Source organism: Tachysurus fulvidraco, chromosome 4, assembly GCF_022655615.1.
Source record: "Tachysurus fulvidraco isolate hzauxx_2018 chromosome 4, HZAU_PFXX_2.0, whole genome shotgun sequence".
In the NCBI taxonomy this organism is placed as follows: domain Eukaryota; kingdom Metazoa; phylum Chordata; class Actinopteri; order Siluriformes; family Bagridae; genus Tachysurus; species Tachysurus fulvidraco.
In genome coordinates this window covers 11,966,209-11,984,929 of record NC_062521.1, presented here as the reverse complement: position 1 = coordinate 11,984,929, position 18,721 = coordinate 11,966,209, and the positions used below count along the sequence as shown (strand labels likewise).

General features: G+C 38.9%; 1 protein-coding gene across 7 annotated transcripts in view; it reads left to right on the top strand.

The window, feature by feature from the left end:
• Positions 1-13,291: 13,291 nt before the first annotated feature.
• The window catches only part of fgfr3 (fibroblast growth factor receptor 3), a 36,609-nt gene continuing 31,179 nt past the window's right edge, over positions 13,292-18,721 (top strand). For 6 of the 7 annotated variants that reach the window (XM_027150264.2, XM_027150262.2, XM_027150260.2 and 3 more), the window contains exons 1-2: positions 13,292-13,673; positions 18,222-18,510. In XM_027150264.2, the coding sequence (XP_027006065.1) occupies positions 18,369-18,510 (142 nt within the window). In that variant the 5' untranslated portion in view covers positions 13,292-13,673; positions 18,222-18,368. The remainder of the gene's footprint in view (positions 13,674-18,221; positions 18,511-18,721) is intronic. The other variant, XM_027150258.2, reaches the window with a different exon arrangement.

Sequence of the window (18,721 nt, the reverse complement as noted above, 5' to 3'; positions counted from 1 at the left end):
GAAGAAGGAGAGAAGTGTAAGGCTGCTCTCTGTCTGCCCCCGCACTCATTAGAGCGGGAGAAATCGTCCTCTCCCTTCCTTTCACCCCTTTCATCTTGCGCCATCTCTTCAAGTTCCTCAACTGCTGCAGTAGATTACTCCACTATCAGACACATCTCTCTCTCTCTCTCTCTCTCTCTCTCTCTCTCTCTCTCTCTCTCTCTCTCTCTCTCTCTCTCTCTCTCTCTCTCTCTCTCTCTCTCTCTCTTTTTGATGTTGGTCTGATCAGTAGGGGCTTAAAAAAACAACAAAAAAAAATCAACCAGCTAAATATAGAAGCTGGAATTGGCTGAAAATAGGCTTTCATCTCTTCCATAAAGTTTGTGTGTGTGTGTGTGTGTGTGTGTGTGTGTGTGTGTGTGTGTGTGTGTGTGTGTGTGTGTGTGTGTGTGTGTGTGTGTGTGTGTGTGTGTGTGTGTAGTGAGCATTAGCTCATATTAGCAATCCTAGTGTGTAAACATCCATACTAATCATAGATTTATTCAGACTGAGATGCACTCTGATGAGTTTACATAATCTCTATCTGATTTGTGATCTGTATAGTGGGTGTGGTGAACCTCTCTGTGGCTTTACTCTCTAGCACGCCTGCACGTACAATACATAAAAAGGGGGTGTAAAGGATACATACGGGGATGTGTTCTGAACATGAAAGCTGATATCTTCTATTTACTTACATTTTTATAGCTGCCTTTGACTTGTGTGCAAACCCACCCTACTTTATTGGCTTGGTATAAAAAAATAAAAATAAAATTACAGACATGCACATTGACACACAATAAAAAAATGAAATGCAAAGGACATGGATTTGTTTTATTACCCAAATATTTCTATTTTGTGCATGTTCACAATGTTGTCCTGTTCCACTGGTTACTCTTTTGTCATGACAGGCACTAGTCAGCACTAGTTAAGAGATCATTAACTCTAAGACCATGATCATGAATTTATCAGAAAATGCTATGACCCTTGTCGTGATGCATCTTGTAACACCTTAGAGAAGAATTTAAAACATGAAACATTTTCTTTTACCATAAGCGATTTCCAAACTCTAGGAGATAAGAGATGTAAATACACCAGTTTTTAATGTTTAACTTTTTTTTTTACAGTGGGCTCTTTCACAGGTGCTGCTTTATTGGAAGCTTTCGCATGGCTTTATTGCCTGCTGTCATAGGTGATTGTTGTATTTAAAGTTCAACTCCAGCATTTTGACACTAGTGTCTACTGCAATACATCTGCATTTTATGACTGTTTTCCACGAACAACCATTTCAGAAAAAACAGAGAAACCAATGTTTATTGATTGCAACTCTCAGTTATAATGGAAGTCTAAGGACATCTGTTAAACACCCGAGCTTCACACCCACATGTGGGCTTTTCCCGAATTGATACCACAAAGGTGGACACACATAATTGTATAGGATGTCTTATGCTTTAGCTTTACAATTTCCATTATCTGCAACTATGGAGCCCAAATCTGTTCCAGCATAACAGTGTTCCATTATACAAAGCGAGGTTTGTAAAGACATGGGTTGCCAAGGTGTTCAACAAGCACATGGGCAGGTATCCACAAACCTGTGAGCATATCTAGCTTAATTTTTAAAAGAACCAATTAAAGATGTTAGACTACAGGTTGGAAGGTTGTGAGTTCAAATCACAAGATCACCACACTGCTACTGTAAAGTCCTTAGCCTTCAACCGTTCAGTTATATAAGTCTCTCTGGACTTATCTTTCAATCTGCCAAATGACAAAAATGTAAATGTATTAACAATATCAGAAGGCAGCACAATGATGTAAGGATAGCATTGCCACCTTATAGCTACAGTGTTCCTGGTTCAATTCCAAGCTTAAGCTAGTCTGCTTTAAGTTTATGTGTTTGTTCTCCCCATGTGGGTTTCCTCCCATCTTTCAAAACAAGCTAGTAGGTGAACTGGCTAATATAAGTTGTTGCTTGTTCTAAATGTGTGTGTGATGACATGGAGTCACATCTAGGGTGTGTTCCTGCTGCATGTTGTTCAGACTGTACTCTAGTACGACCTCGACTCATAAAGCACGTACTGAGAGTGAGGGATAAATTCTGGTGTGAATCAGTGTTATTTGATTTGTCATGTGATGATTCAGTGACTTTCTCACAGGGAGTAATTTGTGGTTATGTCTTAACATTGTAGACACAGTAAATAAAGATGTGCCTCTGCCTGATCGTGCATGCAGATCAGAAAACTAATGGATGGCTGCAGTGTTTGAAATTTGGATTAAAAGAAAAAAGAAATGTAAGGGCAGCTTTGATCATTTATCGCTTGTCACATCGTAAGACCTTTATTGTCCCATTGGACCAGAGGCATATCTGTAGACATACCGTATTTTCACAGGTTTTGAACATTTATACACAGAACTCAACACCTGCCTTGGGGTGTCCGATTATGCCATCAGTGCTGTTGTGAAATCGGCTAACGTTGTTTGAAAAGCTGTGCATCTACAGTAATGAGTACAGATAGTTTGGATATGTATTTCTTAATGCATCTAATGCATGTACTGGACGTGCCCAGAATTTTAAAGGGGATGTGAGTTCATTAGGAAAATAAATAATACATTTAAAAGCACAAACCCTTCTGAATAATCCTGAAAAATAGCATTTCATTGAGAAAAGGCCTGTATACTGTACCTCACTAAAAGTGCTAAATCTGGGCACAGAATGACTTTCCTAGCTAAATGAATGGCTTTGGAAGTTAGCAGAAGCCTGAGTGTGTGTATAAATCTCTCTGCTGATGGGCTCTGAACAGCCAGCAGCAGCTCACTGGGAAACAGCAGATCAATGGGAGCCTCCTCTTTCCCTCCTCCAAAGTGAGCTTCTCATTTATCATATCACCAGGTGCCTGCAACTCTTATTTATTTATATACCTCTTTGTCCTTCTCATGCATCTAGGAACTCAATAAGGTGTTTAAGCAATTTGTGCAAGTGTCTCTTCTGTGTTTTCACCTTTAAAGGATAACATTCCCTTTAATAGACGTGCAAGGCTTTTCTCCTTCGGCATTTTACTCATGTGATGCTCAAACACTCACATACTGGAGCACAGAGCATGCTCCTCCTGAACAGATGTATTTTGATGTGGTTTGTGGGGCATTTAATCTGATGTCATTAGAACAAGATAATCAAAAATATTTCAAAAGCAGCTCCTAGACAAAATGTCAGTAAGCTATTAATTTTTAAATGATGTCATTGACTTCCTGGATAAGATTGGCAATCCTTCAGAAATGAAAAGGGAAACATTTCCACAGCTTTTCCAGTATAACATATAAAATATAGAAAGGTTTTAAAATATACATCTTTAAAATGATTTCTCTACCTTTATGAAACCATATAAATTTGCTCCTAATCTAATAATGCCTTGAGTCCACACCTTTATTCAATAAATCCTTCACTTACTGGACTTGAGGTGTTCCTGGGGCAAGGTGCCAATACAAATACACACACTCACACACACACACACACACACACACACACACACACACACACACACGCTCTGTCTATTTAAGTAAGATATCTGTCTCAGTCTCTTGCTTTGGTGATTAGATAACACTGCTGGCTCGATAAAAACGGAATACATCACAGAGTAAAGACGTTTCGAGTGCCAAATTCAATCCCTCCTTTCCACTGCAGCGGTTTGTGTTGGGCTCTTAAGCCGCACAGTGAGTGTACAGTGGTGTCTTTAGAGCCAGAGCAGTAATCCGGCTCTTTCACACGGCTCAGTTTGAATCTCAATAGGAATGTAGAAGCAGATTTACTCCCAAATCCCTCTGCAAACACAACGCTAACGCTCGTCTCTGGGTACCAACAGGACTCTTGTGTTTGTTCCCTGCATGCGTGTCTATATGTAGTTTGTGTGTGAGTCCATGTGTTTGCTGTGTGAACAGCTGAGGGTGATTGCTTTTGTTTGGTCTAGTGACTCACAGCTCTTTATCCCACTTGTTCATTAGACTTGGTGTAAAATCGGGCTATGCTAAACTCGGCTAGCCAGAAAACAGTGTGTGAGTCTAGTTTCAGCAGGCTTGAATTTTTCTGATACTTGCATTCTCTCTCTCTCTCTCTCTCTCTCTCTCTCTCTCTCTCTCTCTCTCTCTCTCTCTCTCACACACACACACACACACACACACACACACACACACACACACACACACACACACACACACTAGACTACATCTAGTTTTACTCACATTTCTTGTGCTAACAAAAAAAAAGATTTTATTTAGCAGTCATGCTATCCCAAGCTGCATGCTATACCCAAAATAGTAATGCTAAATACTTACACTATTTTACATACTATTTAGTAAGGTAGAATGTGGTTTTGTGACTTTATGTAAACATTATCCCCTGTAATATGATCTGATATGAATATGTATGAGAATAAAAGCTTCATAGTGTTTACTGGTTGATTAACTCACACAATATAAAGGGTTTAAAATACATACAGGATGGAGTATGGAGAAGCGCTAGCTGGCTAAGTTTTAAACACGTAAATGGGCTACAGAAAACACAACAAAATATGTCTATTTTTATTCCAGCTAAAACAGTTATGATAATAAATATATACAGATCTGTCAAAATTGCATACAACAAGAGTGAACAGACGTGTCAATGGTCTTGATATGATTTCTGGAGAAAAAAACACTAGCTGAATAGAAAGAACAGCTCTTGGGTAAAGATACAAAATGCCCCAAGTCAGCTGACTATCATGCACCTTCATCTACCCACCAAATTACAGTTTAATAAATGCCTTAACTGTTCAGCAAGAAAGAAGCCATCATGCCTGAATCCATTTTTCTCTTATAGCATGAGACCTTTTTACATTATCATCCCAGTTTGTTTTTGCTTCTCTTCTTGCAATATTTTTATTCTGATTGGTTTCGGCTCCTGCCAGTTGTTGTGTACTGTACTTGGGCTTCTATCAGTAATTATAAATCCTTTTCTTAAGCATAGAAAAGCTGAATGCATCTACACATGCAGCATAGCAGAAGTACGAGAAGAAGCTCAGCTATAACACTACAAAGACCATTTCCACCTAAAAAAACACAATTACAACACCAAGCAGCTAAATGAACAGAATGAAAAAAATGCGTAAACATTGCACACACAACAAAACTGAAACAAGCAATTGGCCACTACACATTACAAGCACATCCAGATTCTGCAGATTACAACGGTATAAGGATGACCAAAACTCACAGAACCAGAGGCAAAAAAAAAAAAAAAAAATCTTTTTTATTAAGCAACCAATATATAATATGGTAATATATAAATAATATACACTGGTAATATATATACTTATTCCAGTAAGTACCAGAATTATTCAAATACACCTTGTAGTTTTTGAGATATACTCATATTAAATTGAGCATGTTGTTTTCAAGCAAGAGGTTCAAAAATAGGCCTAGAGTTGAAGAGCTTAAGGCGTTCAAGTTCACATATAATATATTCATACAACTTTTCCCCCAATTCTGACCACTGATACAGTTTTGACTGTCATGTACTATTACAGAATTGTCAGGATGAGTCGCTGTATAAAGTATTGTTTCTTATCTAACAGTCCTTTTTCCTGTGTTATTCCAGAACTCCATTACCCAAACACCATGAACTACAGACGTGGCTGCTATCTCTAACATGCACACACCCACACACACACAGCATCACCAAGCTGTCCTCATTCTGCCTCACCATACCACTGACTCTTTCTAATATTTGTGAAGCATGTGCTTTGTGAAGCATGCGCTCTGTGTCATTGTTGTTAGCTGTTGCCAAGTCTTGCTATATTGTGATTATATTCCTGGTTTACTTACTGTGTTTCTGGGTTTCTTGTATGCTCTTGTTTTGCCAAGTTTACACTGCTGGACAATCATCTCACCATTGCCTGAATATTGACCTTGAGTTTGCCTGACAATGCTGTACATTGCTATTGTGTTTATTAAACTGTCAGACTTGCATTTCTATCCATCTCAGTGTTTTTGCCCTGACACCCATGTTTTTATTTTATTATTTTAAAAAGGCTTCATTTTATAGCCTTTAAAGCAGCCATTTTGTTTTTAATTTTGAACAAGTTTTATATCGATCCAGACAAGTGTTGAGACTTAAAAATACGTGAAAGTAGAATAGTACTGTCATAAAACCGGGGTTAAAAACAGACGCAAATGCAGGATAGCCAAAATAAAAAAAGATTTATTAAACAAAACTAAACACAGACACAACAAAGAAAAAACAAAAGATGACAAAAGACAAGGATTCTGCCAACCATAGGCAATGCGGCATGGCTAAATATTAAACACGATTAGACATATAAGGGACAGGTGTGCTGAGGGGGGAAGGAATAGACAAGGGTACACGAAACGTAAACTAAAAGCACATGGCCAATGTCCGGGCTAGATCCTGTCAAGTACATTTAGATTTTTTGTGCTTGTTTTATAATGATCCACTAGACTATTTAGGAAAATGTCTGAGTACCTGTGTGGTATTACCGAGCCAGACAAACATTTTGAGGAAAGTGTGTATTTATGCACTTTTTAAACTTGTTATCATTTTGCAGCTCTGCTGTTAAACTAAAACATGCATGCTTGAGACACCAAATGCCTTGGCTCATCAACTTCATTTTATTCTAGTAGGAAATTGTGTTAATTTATTTTTTATCCAAACAGGTCACTGAAGCTTAAAGCAGTCGACAGCTAAACCCTGGCATGTAATCAGTCTTATGACCACTTGCATTATGGGAGTTCGATGCTTCAGAGGCATGTATTAAACTCTTATCAGTCCAGAATGTAGTGTTAATTCTAAGCGTCTAAGCAGGAGATTAGGGAAAGACGAAGAAGCACTTTGGGCTGGAGAGGGGGCTCCAAAGGGCAGGAGGGGGACATGAAATTCCATGGATGCCTCCTGGATCAAGGTCCAGCGCTGCTGTGTTTGGATATGGATCAGCAGCAGCTTCACCACCAGACTCTTCATTAGTCCAGCGTCTCATACTTCAGACGCAGCAGGGAGAAAAGCTCCAGTTCTGAGCCTGAATTCAGTTGGTTTAAACCCAATTCTATAGTACATAAATAATTAATAGTGTATCATATTCCATATTCCAGCCACTTCATAACTTGGTCTGTATCTCGTTGCTGGTTTAAAATTTAAATGGCATAGAGTAAGTGGAGGTTAGTTCTTTTATTGTTTTCTATCCTCAACAGCCTGGCAGGCTCATACACACAGAGATTCACACAGAGAGGAAACTGAAGGTCTGTCTGAGTGAAATGACACTGGCCCCTGTGGTGCCGAGTGGATGATGAGAAATGCGTTGTCAGTGTTGACCTGATGTTTTCCGCCTCTCTCCATAAGGCAGCTCATTAATGTGTGAGAGTGGGAATGAGAAAAGGTTATAAATAGAATTTAACTATGAGCACTTGGGTTTTATAAGAACAGTTCAGTTCTGGGAAATCTTATGCCATTTCTGCTGCCAGAGAGAAGCAGCTAATATCAAGTTCTATAAACGTCATCGTTTTACAAAACTACGTAATAAAGTGTTGTTGGCTGACCTTGTGTTATCAAAAAGAATTGCAGAACTCTGTGTGTGTTTAACATTTTATAAAATTCAATTCAATTAAATTTTATTTGTCTAGCACTTTTAACAATGGACAATGTCTCAAAGAAGCTTTACAGAACATAAGAACCATAGTACAAAACATTTATTATACAAAGATTAGTATTATACAATATTATACAAAGTTCAAGATTAATATTTAGACTTATATTTAAATGTGTACATATTTATCCCAAAGGAGCAATCCTGAGGTGACTGAGGTGACTATGGCAAGAAAACTCTCTTAGATGGAAGAGGAAGAAACTTTAGAGGAACATATACACTCTAATTGTGTATTGATTAGAAGGATGTTGTCCTCAAAGACCACTTGTAGTATCTTCTCTTTTGAATGCCTGAATCCTTATGAAGCAGAATATCTAACTGGAGCTTGTACATCTCTAGATGCATCAGGATCTCTCATCTCACTGAAGATGAAAAATCTTCTAAAAATTTCTTTTAAAAAAATGTCTTTAAATTTTATGAGACCAAATTTTAAAATATATATATATATATTTGAATCTTTTTGTTTGAAAATTGTCTTGAGCATGTCTCTAAAATAATGAATAGAGCTTTATGAGTCAGCTAGCTCTTAATCAGAGAAATATACATTCCACTAACCCAGGAAATGGGTTCATAGCTGCTGTACAAACAGATCCTAATTTTCAAACAATATTAGTTTAATGCGGATGAAATGGTATTAAATGGTATTTGAAGAAAAAGAATTGCCTCAAAGCCTGCTGAGATTACATTAGTGAAACCTCACCGCTCGATCAATAGTACAATGAAGTTACTGATAAATATATTCAAGGTAATATGCCATTTTTAATTACACTAAAACAGAGTAAACACCCAACTGTTTGATGTCTCTGCTAGCAGATGATTATTACTGTAATTTTAGTAATCTTTAGTTCATTGTCTGGAGTTACAGTTACAGATTGGCTCAAAGCCCCTTCCACAGCGTTTTTCTGCGGGTTATAACATGATCACGCTCTGCTAATTATTTTGTTGTTGCAAGAATGTTGTTGTAAGAAAAAAAAACCAGTAAAGGTAAATTGGGTAATACTTGTGTGTATTGAATTGAACTTTCATCCTGTTGGACTCATTATGGAAATAAGTTCCTGTACTGAACTAATCAGCTGTGAAGCAAATGGCAAGGTAAAAAAGGAAAACTAAATTGATGACTGTTCATCTTGTGAAGAAAGGATGAACTGTAATGTTGATGTTGAGCTTTTAGTTTTATGGGACTGGATTAAGAGAGAGAGAGAGAGAGAGAGAGAGAGAGAGAGAGAGAGAGAGAGAGAGAGAGAGAGAGAGAGAGAGAGAGAGAGAGAGAGAGAGAGTGAGTGATGTAAAGGATAACAAATAGTGTTATCAGCTTTTGAGGTTATCAGGTAAAGTATGCACAAAGATAAGAGCTTAACCCCCACCCCACACACACACACACACACACACACACACACACACACACACACACACACACACACACACACACATGCATATTACTGTTATGCTTATAGACCTATTTTAAGACCTATGTTCTCATGTCTTATATTATATATACATCAGTTTTTCTACAAACATATTTACAGTGCAGTTTTTATAGGATTTAGATGCTTTTGAAGTCAATGCTTCATTGTGGATTTGGGATTAGTACAAAACATACACTTTAAACCCTTCTGATGCTGTGAGACTTGGGCTAGGGTGTGGCAATCACTGAATTTAATTACTGGTTTAATAAACTTTCATGACTCACTAGAATAGTTTTGAAACCTCAAATTACAGTCCAAGGTATGCTAACTAACAGTGGGAGCCTTCGGTACCATTAGAATGCTGGTGCTGGGGTGGGGTGGGGGGGTGGTCGATGTTTGAAAGGTCAAAAGGTCATTTGGTGGAGTTTAGAATCAGGCTGTTAATCAGATTTTTAAATGTCTCACTCTGCATTCTGCATTACTTGCACAAATTCTCATGCACAATGCATGATACATGTTCCGTCTCACAGGACAGACGTCACAGAAGTCGCACTTTCTCCAGCAGGCACTTTCTTTCTGTTTCCCTGTCTTTTATTTAAATCAACATAATCTACTGGAATAGCCAAACCCATTAGTAGAGAGCGCTTAACTGGTTTTACCTCCTAATGCTGCTTTAGTGGATGTGAACTGGTGGTTCCACCAGTGTGAGAACAATGTTAAAACTCCTGTTGGCGCCCACACAGAGGTGAACGGTCGCCACTAACTTCTCTATGTTAAGCCTGTCAGTGCATACATGAGTGCACTGCTCATTTGCACATTGAAGGTACATTGTTATAGCTCTATGTATGTGTGGGATATTTTAACAATTGCACTCTTTAATAATATTTAAGAATGCATCAGTCAGTGAAGGTGCTGATGTGACTTGACGTCTGTCTCTCTGGGCCCTCATGTTTGTACGCTGATTATAACACTCAGGAGCCAACATGCCTTCCCTCAGAGCAAACACAGATGGACAGCTACTGAAGGACACACACATTCTCCTTTTCCATACACTCACTCACAGGGGTCTCTGTAATTAGAAAGAAAATTTTGCCTCTTTATGGTCTCATAAAGCTCCCAGTGCAAACAAGTTTACAGCACCAGCAGTAATTGAGTCTTTGTTTAGTGCTTATTCTACAGAATTACGGCTCTCATCAGCACACCGCTAATCAGCCTCCACGAGACACAAGCATGACATCTTTATGATCCAGGTACACAGACATTTAACACACAATCACACTCCACTCAACAGTACACTTGCACTTGGATCTCAGGATGATTTTTCTTCAGTCACCATAATTTTAAATCGTATGTTTATCTTGTAGAAGCCTGATCTGATGGAAACCAGAAGAAGTGTTGGCTAGAACATGTACGTATATTGTTACAGTTAAAATATTGTTTCAAGGACAATTCACATAAACAACTGTAAATTCAAACCATTCTGAGTGTCAGGTGTCAGGTCTATTAGCTCGTACATCAAAGCTGTGAATATGGATTTGAAATGTACAGTATGTGTGATGTCTCACTCATACCAGCTTGTTAATGTTTTACAGGCTAATGTAATACCATGAAATAAAATTTTACTAAATTACTAGACAAATAATTCTTAATCATTATATTCTCATTAAGTGTTTTAATACTTTTTGTTAAATACTGCTAACACACTATACTACACTTCACTATACTATACTACACTACACTAAAATAAACTACACTACACTATACTATACTACACTACACTAAACTATACTATACAATACTATACTACACTGCACTATACTACACTAAACTACACTAAACTACACTACACTAAACTATACTATACAATACTATACTACACTATATTATACTACACAAAACTAAACTATACTACACTAAACTATACTATACAATACTATACTACACTATACTATACAATACTACACTACACTACACTAAACTACACTACATTAAACTATACTATACAATACTATACTACACTATATTATACTACACAAAACTAAACTATACTACACTAAACTATACTATACAATACTATACTACACTATACTATACAATACTACACTACACTACACTAAACTATACTATACAATACTACAATACACTATACTGCACTACACTACACTATACTACACAATACTATACTACACTAAACTACACTATACTATACAATACTATACTACACTATACTATACTATACAATACTATACTACACTACACTAAACTATACTATACAATACTACACTACACTATACTGCACTACACTAAACTACACTATACTATACTACACTACACTACAATATACTATACTACACTACACTAAACTACACTATACTACACTATACAATACTATACTACACTACACTAAACTTCACTATACTATACTACACTAAACTATACTATACTATACAATACTACACTAAACTATACTATACTATACAATACTATACTACACTACCCTATACTACACTACACTAAACTACACTATACTACACTATACAATACTATACTACACTACACTAAACTACACTACTAAACTATGCTATACTACACTTTACTACACTATACTACACTACACTACTACACTACTACTACACTGTACTGAGTACAACATACACACACATCATCTGTATGGACTGCACAGACCCACACAAAACACACACACTGACACATCAAACTGTTTACATGCTGCTTACAATCCATCAAACTGTTTACATGCTGTTTTGCACACTTTTCTGCTGTTTTGCACAAACTGTCCAACATTTCAGCCATTTTTACACATATTGTACAATATCTCAGCCATTTTGCACATACTATACAATATTTCAGTCATTTTCTGTTTTTTGCACAATTCTATATATTATCTCAAGGACCTGCTGCTAAGTAACTATGTTCATTCTAATGTTACTGCACGAAATATTGTTTGAAAGTTCAGTATTCACATACAGTATTTACACTGGTCGGTGCTTTTTCTGTTACTGTTTATTGTCTTTTGTGTATTGTATTTTTTTTATTTTTTGTATTGTCTTGTAACTTTTTGTGTACACTGCCTTTTGTCCTGCACTGTCTTGTCTGTCTTGTTTGTCTTGTCCTGCACTGTTTGCACCAGGTTGCACAGTTGCACTTTATGTGCCTAAGACTACTTACAAGTCCTTAGCCCTGTCTTTGTTTTATGTAGCACCTTGATCCTGGAGAAACGTTGTCTCATTTCACTATGTACTGCAACAGCTATATATGGTTGAAATGACAATAAAAGCTTCTTGACTTGACTTGACTACTACACTTTACTACACTAAACGTTTAGTGTACCCTACACCAAGAGAGCTGCAATCAAATATAAAGGCTAAAGCAGGTTAACAGAGGCATGCCACAAAGAAGGTTCAGTGTTAGACTCCAGGGTAGCAGCTACCACCCTTGAAATAACCTTGGCACCCAAACTGCTACCCTGCTACCTCAAATCACTGAAAAGATCAAAATTCAACATTATAGAATTACTATTAAATTCACCAGATTGTTTGGCTTCCTTCGCCAGCACAAACCATAGACATGTTAGATAGGGAGTGTGGATGGATTAACGTCATTGTGACTAATCATTTTTGGCAATTAAATTAAGATTTTTATTGCCTCGGGAAAGTAAACAGAACATGTGAAACATTGTGTACCAATTTGGCTGTTTTAGTAGGGCTTCTGAAAGTGCTGTGTTAATGCATCTTTTATACACCTTATATAAATAAAATGTCTTTGTTTTTAATACAGCTCACTAACACAAGTTGTGCCTTGTTTCTGTTTTATATGAGCCTGATTGTCTCCCAGACTGTTTAACTGTTTTCCTGCCGCCGCTCTTCACGGTTTCTGAACGTGTGTGCGTGTGCGTGTGCGTGTGTGCGTGCGTGCGAGTGTGCGTAAGTGTGTGTGCCTGAGTGAGTGTGTGTGTGTGTGTGTGTGTGTGTGTGTGTGTGTGTGTGTGTGTGTGTGTGTGTGTGTGTGTGTGTGTGTGTGTGTGTGTGGCGGTCTCGGCTCATTAGACAGGGGGCGCACGGTGAGGTGAGATCCTGATGGAGTGTTCTGGGTGTTGTGGGCGTGGCCTTGCTCTCGCGTGGCCCCACCCCCAATTGCGGAGTCTCTCTCTCTCTCTCAGTAGGAGAAGAGCGACAGGCGGCGAGCGCAGCTCTCACAGCGGGGACGCGGTTTGAAATCCGATCCGGGCTAATTTTTTACCCCCCTTCCTCCCCCTCCAGAGTCCGGAGCTCCAAACTGTTTAGCGGGAGTTCGTGAGTGTTGTAGTTTCACACAGAGGAGCCCGAGTAGAGAGACACATCACCTCCGCTTACAGGGACTGAGGTGGACTGTAACTTAGACGCGCACAACACACACAGAGAAGCTGAACTTTATTTGGATTGCCTATAAGGAAGAGCTGAACACGGCTGATCCTGACGGACCCACTGGACTATTCACCTTCTTAACAAGCAGCTGTGCGAGTTAGAGACATTTCTAATAGTTCAGGATTACTAACAACACAGAAGATCTTTGGGTGATTATCATTTTTAATATTGTTGGTGGTGTTATTGTTGTTAATGATAGTATTAATAGTGTTAGTATAATAACCACCATTATTATTATTATTATTATTATTATTATTATTATTATTATTATTATTATTATTGACATTGTTGTTGCTGATGATGATGTTGACACAGTTATTGTTTCTTGCTTGTTTTCTGGCTGCTTTATTCTTTAACTTTCCCCGTTCACACCTCAGACAGGTCGGTTGAGTTAGTTCAAGCTGCACAATCCATTCAGAGCCAAACGAAACGTATCCTGTTTCCGAAATACTACTGTACTCCCTGTTCCCTAAAAAAACGTGCAATCCTGTTTTTTTATTGGCAATAATTCTAAGCTGTACCATCAATATTGTTACGTTTTTGCAAACGGTCAAGAAATTATTTTTCTAATATGCTTTTGCTCCAACATGCAAACAATCTCCCTAAACATTGCACTATAATGTGTAAATAGTGCCCTATATGGTGTGAATAGTGCACTATATGATGTGAATAGTGCACTGTATGGTGTAAATAGTGCACTATATGGTGTAAAGGATACAATTTCAGACATGCCAGCAGTGAGCACTGTGACAGAGGGTCAGGTGCTGCGCGCGCTACGAGACTGCGCACTGTGACGATACGGAGTCCGCGTACCTGCCGGTGTCTCTTGCTCCTCTCAGTAATGAAAACTGCGTGTTAGTTCTGAATTTGTCTGGGGGATAAAATCTATAGCCGACCAACTCCAGGCTTAACACGTTCACACAGTTCACGCGCGTGCTGTTCGGGGCTTATGGCAACATCCATCTGTACGAGACATTAACGACGCTGACATAGGGCTCTATTCTGTAGTATATGGTAATGTGCTGTTTTGTACTTCGTCTCCTGTCATAGAACATAGAACACTTAATTGTGTATGCAAATGTCAAAACCCTTAGTGTTTAATTCACTGTCCAGTTTTTCTCCTGCGCCGAGAAGTTCGGAAATCACAGCACACCACTGTGCCAAAGTCACGATATGATGACGGACTAGCAGCCGCTGTATGACGCAATTCTTGAAGTAAATAATATATATATATATATGTGTGTGTGTGTGTGTGTGTGTGTGTGTGTGTGTGTGTGTGTGTGTGTGTGTGTGTGATTAAAAACCGTTATCTATGTTTCTTCAGGGGTCACACAGCAGCTGGTCGCGTATTGTTGGGGTTGAAGGTAGTCCAGTCACTCCGTGTCCATTTGCGCCCATTACGCAGTGGACATCTGAAACCAATTTTGCGCATTAAATTGCGTTTAACGTCTCGCGGGGTGTTAACGGGGCGCCAGCGGGAATCATTAGCCACCTGCGAACTCACTACGTTTAACTCTCTCTCTCTCTCTCTCTCTCTCTCTCTCTCTCTCTCTCTCTCTCTCTCTCTCTCTCTCTCTCTCTCTCTCTCTCTCTGTATATATATATAAATATATATATATGACGGATACCTATATATAACCACACGTAGCCAATACTATCCTTTTCTCCACAAGATGCAATGGATAAAACGTGGGTTTATTACATTTCATGGTCAATATAATTAGTGTCGATCCTATATTAGAAAGATGGTCAATATGTGGCTACAGTTTCCTTCATGCAATGAGCTCTCTATTGAGTTATGGATGAGATTGTACTCAGTGCTATTACATGACTACATTTTGACGTATTTTCTCATACTGAGACGCACAGTTACTCCATTAGACTATCCAGAGTCTGTAATCCAGACGTTCATTCTGCATATTAAACTAACTGTTGGTGTGAATGTGCACTATATAAAACTGGGCATGTCTCTCAGAGGAAAAAAGAAAAGATATCTTGATATCTCGACTCTCACTTATTAACTGCGACAGAGATTACAAGAGCAGCTTCAGAATTGGGTCTGACTTAAAATCAATGCGTGTCAGGATGCTCGGGGAGGAACTCAGACGGTGAACTTTGCAGCACTCTTGAGCAGTCGCTGATTAAACCCTTTTCTTCCCGTCATTGTCAGTCTGTTTTGGGCTCATCCTGGTTTTAAACAGCCTCTGTTCACATTCTCATTTTGTAAGCAGAGTCCACAGTTTGCTCTCTGCTTGATGTTCAGTAGCACGTACACGTATGTGTAACATTTGAATATATTTGTAGACACACTTTAAAGATTCGATGACAGGCATGTTTCCTGTAAAAAGCGAACAGCCGTAGGTCCGCTCCATGAAAGAGTTCTTTGTCATTTGTGTAAATGTGGGGTTTTTTCCCTCGAAAAAGTAGAGTCATTCATGGCCACTTTCTCCCTTTGATTTAAAAAAATGTAATTCTGAGAAAATGGATTATGATGCCTGTAATACAGTGTGCAGCTCATACGCATTTGTAGACACACACACATGCTACAGGAGAGACTGAGTAGGAAAGGATTACCTACGCTGTCTCGAGCTCTCTCCCGTCCCTCATTTGCTCTTGTTGCTTAATCTGTGTGTTAAATACGAGACGTGGTCTGGTCAGGCTGTATTAGCCTGCTTAATTATTAGCTTTTTTTTTTTTTTTTTCTAATGCAGAATGTGACTAGCATGTGATGGGCTTTGGTTTTGACTTCTAAAAAACATGAAAGCCTCAGCCATCACATAATATTTAGAGCCCAGGCTCAAGCAGTTAAATTTTTGTATACATATTTTAAATGCTTCAGTTATTACCACTAAATAGTTACAGCTGCATTGATGCACAAACATTTATCTGTGCCAGGCAGCCTAGCATCTCAGTGCAGCTTGCAGGGCTTGTCTGTTTTAGCCTGGTATGAGCTTGTTTTTCATGCATATTTCTCTTTGATTCAGCTCACAAACTAGTGAGAGACTCGGAGAGAAACAGCTAGTGAAAAACGCAGAACACAGAATGGCTCAGCCAGAAAGATTTGTATTTCAGTGCTCAAATCAAATTCTTAATAAATCTCTTGCATAGATATGAAGTGAGCTGAAATCCAGGCATTGCTACACAGTAAATGTGCACTACTGCTAGTCAGATATATGGGTCTGCCAGGCCTCACCACACTTCTCTGTGTTTAGACTATGCTGCTAACTTATAAACTACATTAAAGCCAAAGCTAGTGCTTTACTGTCTCTCACCCTTACTGAGAGGTGGTGTTAAAGACTGGATCCAGCCGCCGGAGCTGTAACCTGTCGCTGCCCTTTTTATTGCACACCTCACTTGCAGTACTTTATATGGGCACTTTGTTTCTGCAATAAGGAAAATAGCAGTGGTAGGGGCTTTGGGAGTCTTTGGAGCGCACACCACTTTGTCAGCCAAGACCCATGATCCCTGTGTTACTGTAAGATACAGGAGACTCCAGGAGCCCATGCCAGAATCACACACACTCACACACTTCAGACTGACATGCTCCAGAAATACACAGAGCAGATAGACTCCACAAATACACCCTTCACACACGCACGCACACACACAACCTGATACAATATCACTCTATAGCACTGGATCCTCTACTGCTTTACCAGCCAAAGAAAATATGCTGTTGCTCAATACATGGATTGTGTGTGTGTGTGTGTGTGTGTGTGTGTGTGTGTGTGTGTGTGTGTGTGTGTGTGTGTGTGTGTGTGTGTGTGTGTGTGCGTGTGTGTGTTTTCCCTCTGGGCAAGACCTCACCTCAGTATGGATACTGACCAATAAATAGGCTGTACTCCACAGGACAGAGTAAAAAGGAGTGTTTGTGTGTCATCCAAGGTTGTCCTCAATAAAACACTAGCATTTAACATGAAAATAAACCTTGTGTATTTATCTGTGTGTGTGTGTGTATGTGTGTATGCCAAGGTAAAAATAACAGGAGTTGATGTTTAAGACAACACATAGCTCTGTGACATGTGAAAGCAGAAAAGCATCGTGTTTGTGTGTGTGTGATTCTGTATGCTCTCTTTTTGGAGTACTTTACATTATTTTTATTGTTACTAATGTAAACTTTGTATGCAGAAAGGTGTAACCTCTCTCTCTCTCTCTCTCTCTCTCTCACACACACACACACACACACACACACACACACACACACACACACACACACACACACACACAAAACTACCTAGTGTGAAGAGAACGTGTGTTTTCTTTAGAGAGATAAGTGTGTTTGTGTTAGCCCAGCAAAAGACATGTTTCAGAGCAGAACAAGGGCGTGTGTGGGTGTGTGTGAGCAAAAAAAAAGTAAGCATTTACAGCAAATTCACTAGTATAAACTGACACTAGACATAGAAATCCAAATCATTTCATTTTTGATGCAGTGCAAGCAATTATCACCTTGTTTTTCTCATCACACTACACTAAAGTTATTTCCACCTCAGCAAATCCCAACACTGACGTTCTCTAACAGTGTGTCCCATAACCGGCAAGCAGTTCAGAATGTTTATTTTTAAGCGTTATAACATTTAAGAGTTTTCACCTAATAAATTATGAGAGAGGTTTCTTGTCTTTTCTTTTTTAATTTGCATATACTCATATCTTTTTTTATTGACTATTAAGTATGATCTGTATGGTGTTGTGTGTTTCAGGTGGCAAGTGGACAGGGGACACCCGTGTGACAGAGCTTGATTTTGTGTGTGTGTGTGTGTGTGTGTGTGTGTGTGTGTGTGTGTGTGTGTGTGTGTGTGTGTGTGTGTGGCAGCACTACATTGACATCATGTGTAGGATTGTGGAAGATGTGTGAATCTGGTGTCCGTGGTGAGGACCCCGGGCCACGACGGCCCGTGGCTGGGATGATGGCACTTTGCCTTCTCCTCTACCTCTCCTCCATCGTCCCATCAGCCCACAGCGCTCACCTGCCCTCGGCACAGCCCACAGGTCAGACAACACCACCTTCTCCCATGTCTCTCTCTCTTTTTCTCTCTTTAACTTTTTGTCTCTAATCTCTAAAACATTCCAGCAGTAAAATACCTTGCACTCGATCCCATATGCTGCTTATACAGAACCACTACTGCCAGGTGCCCGAGGGCCTTTTCCTTAATGACAAAACTCACAACTTGACTAACAATGAAAAAAACTGTGTAGTTAT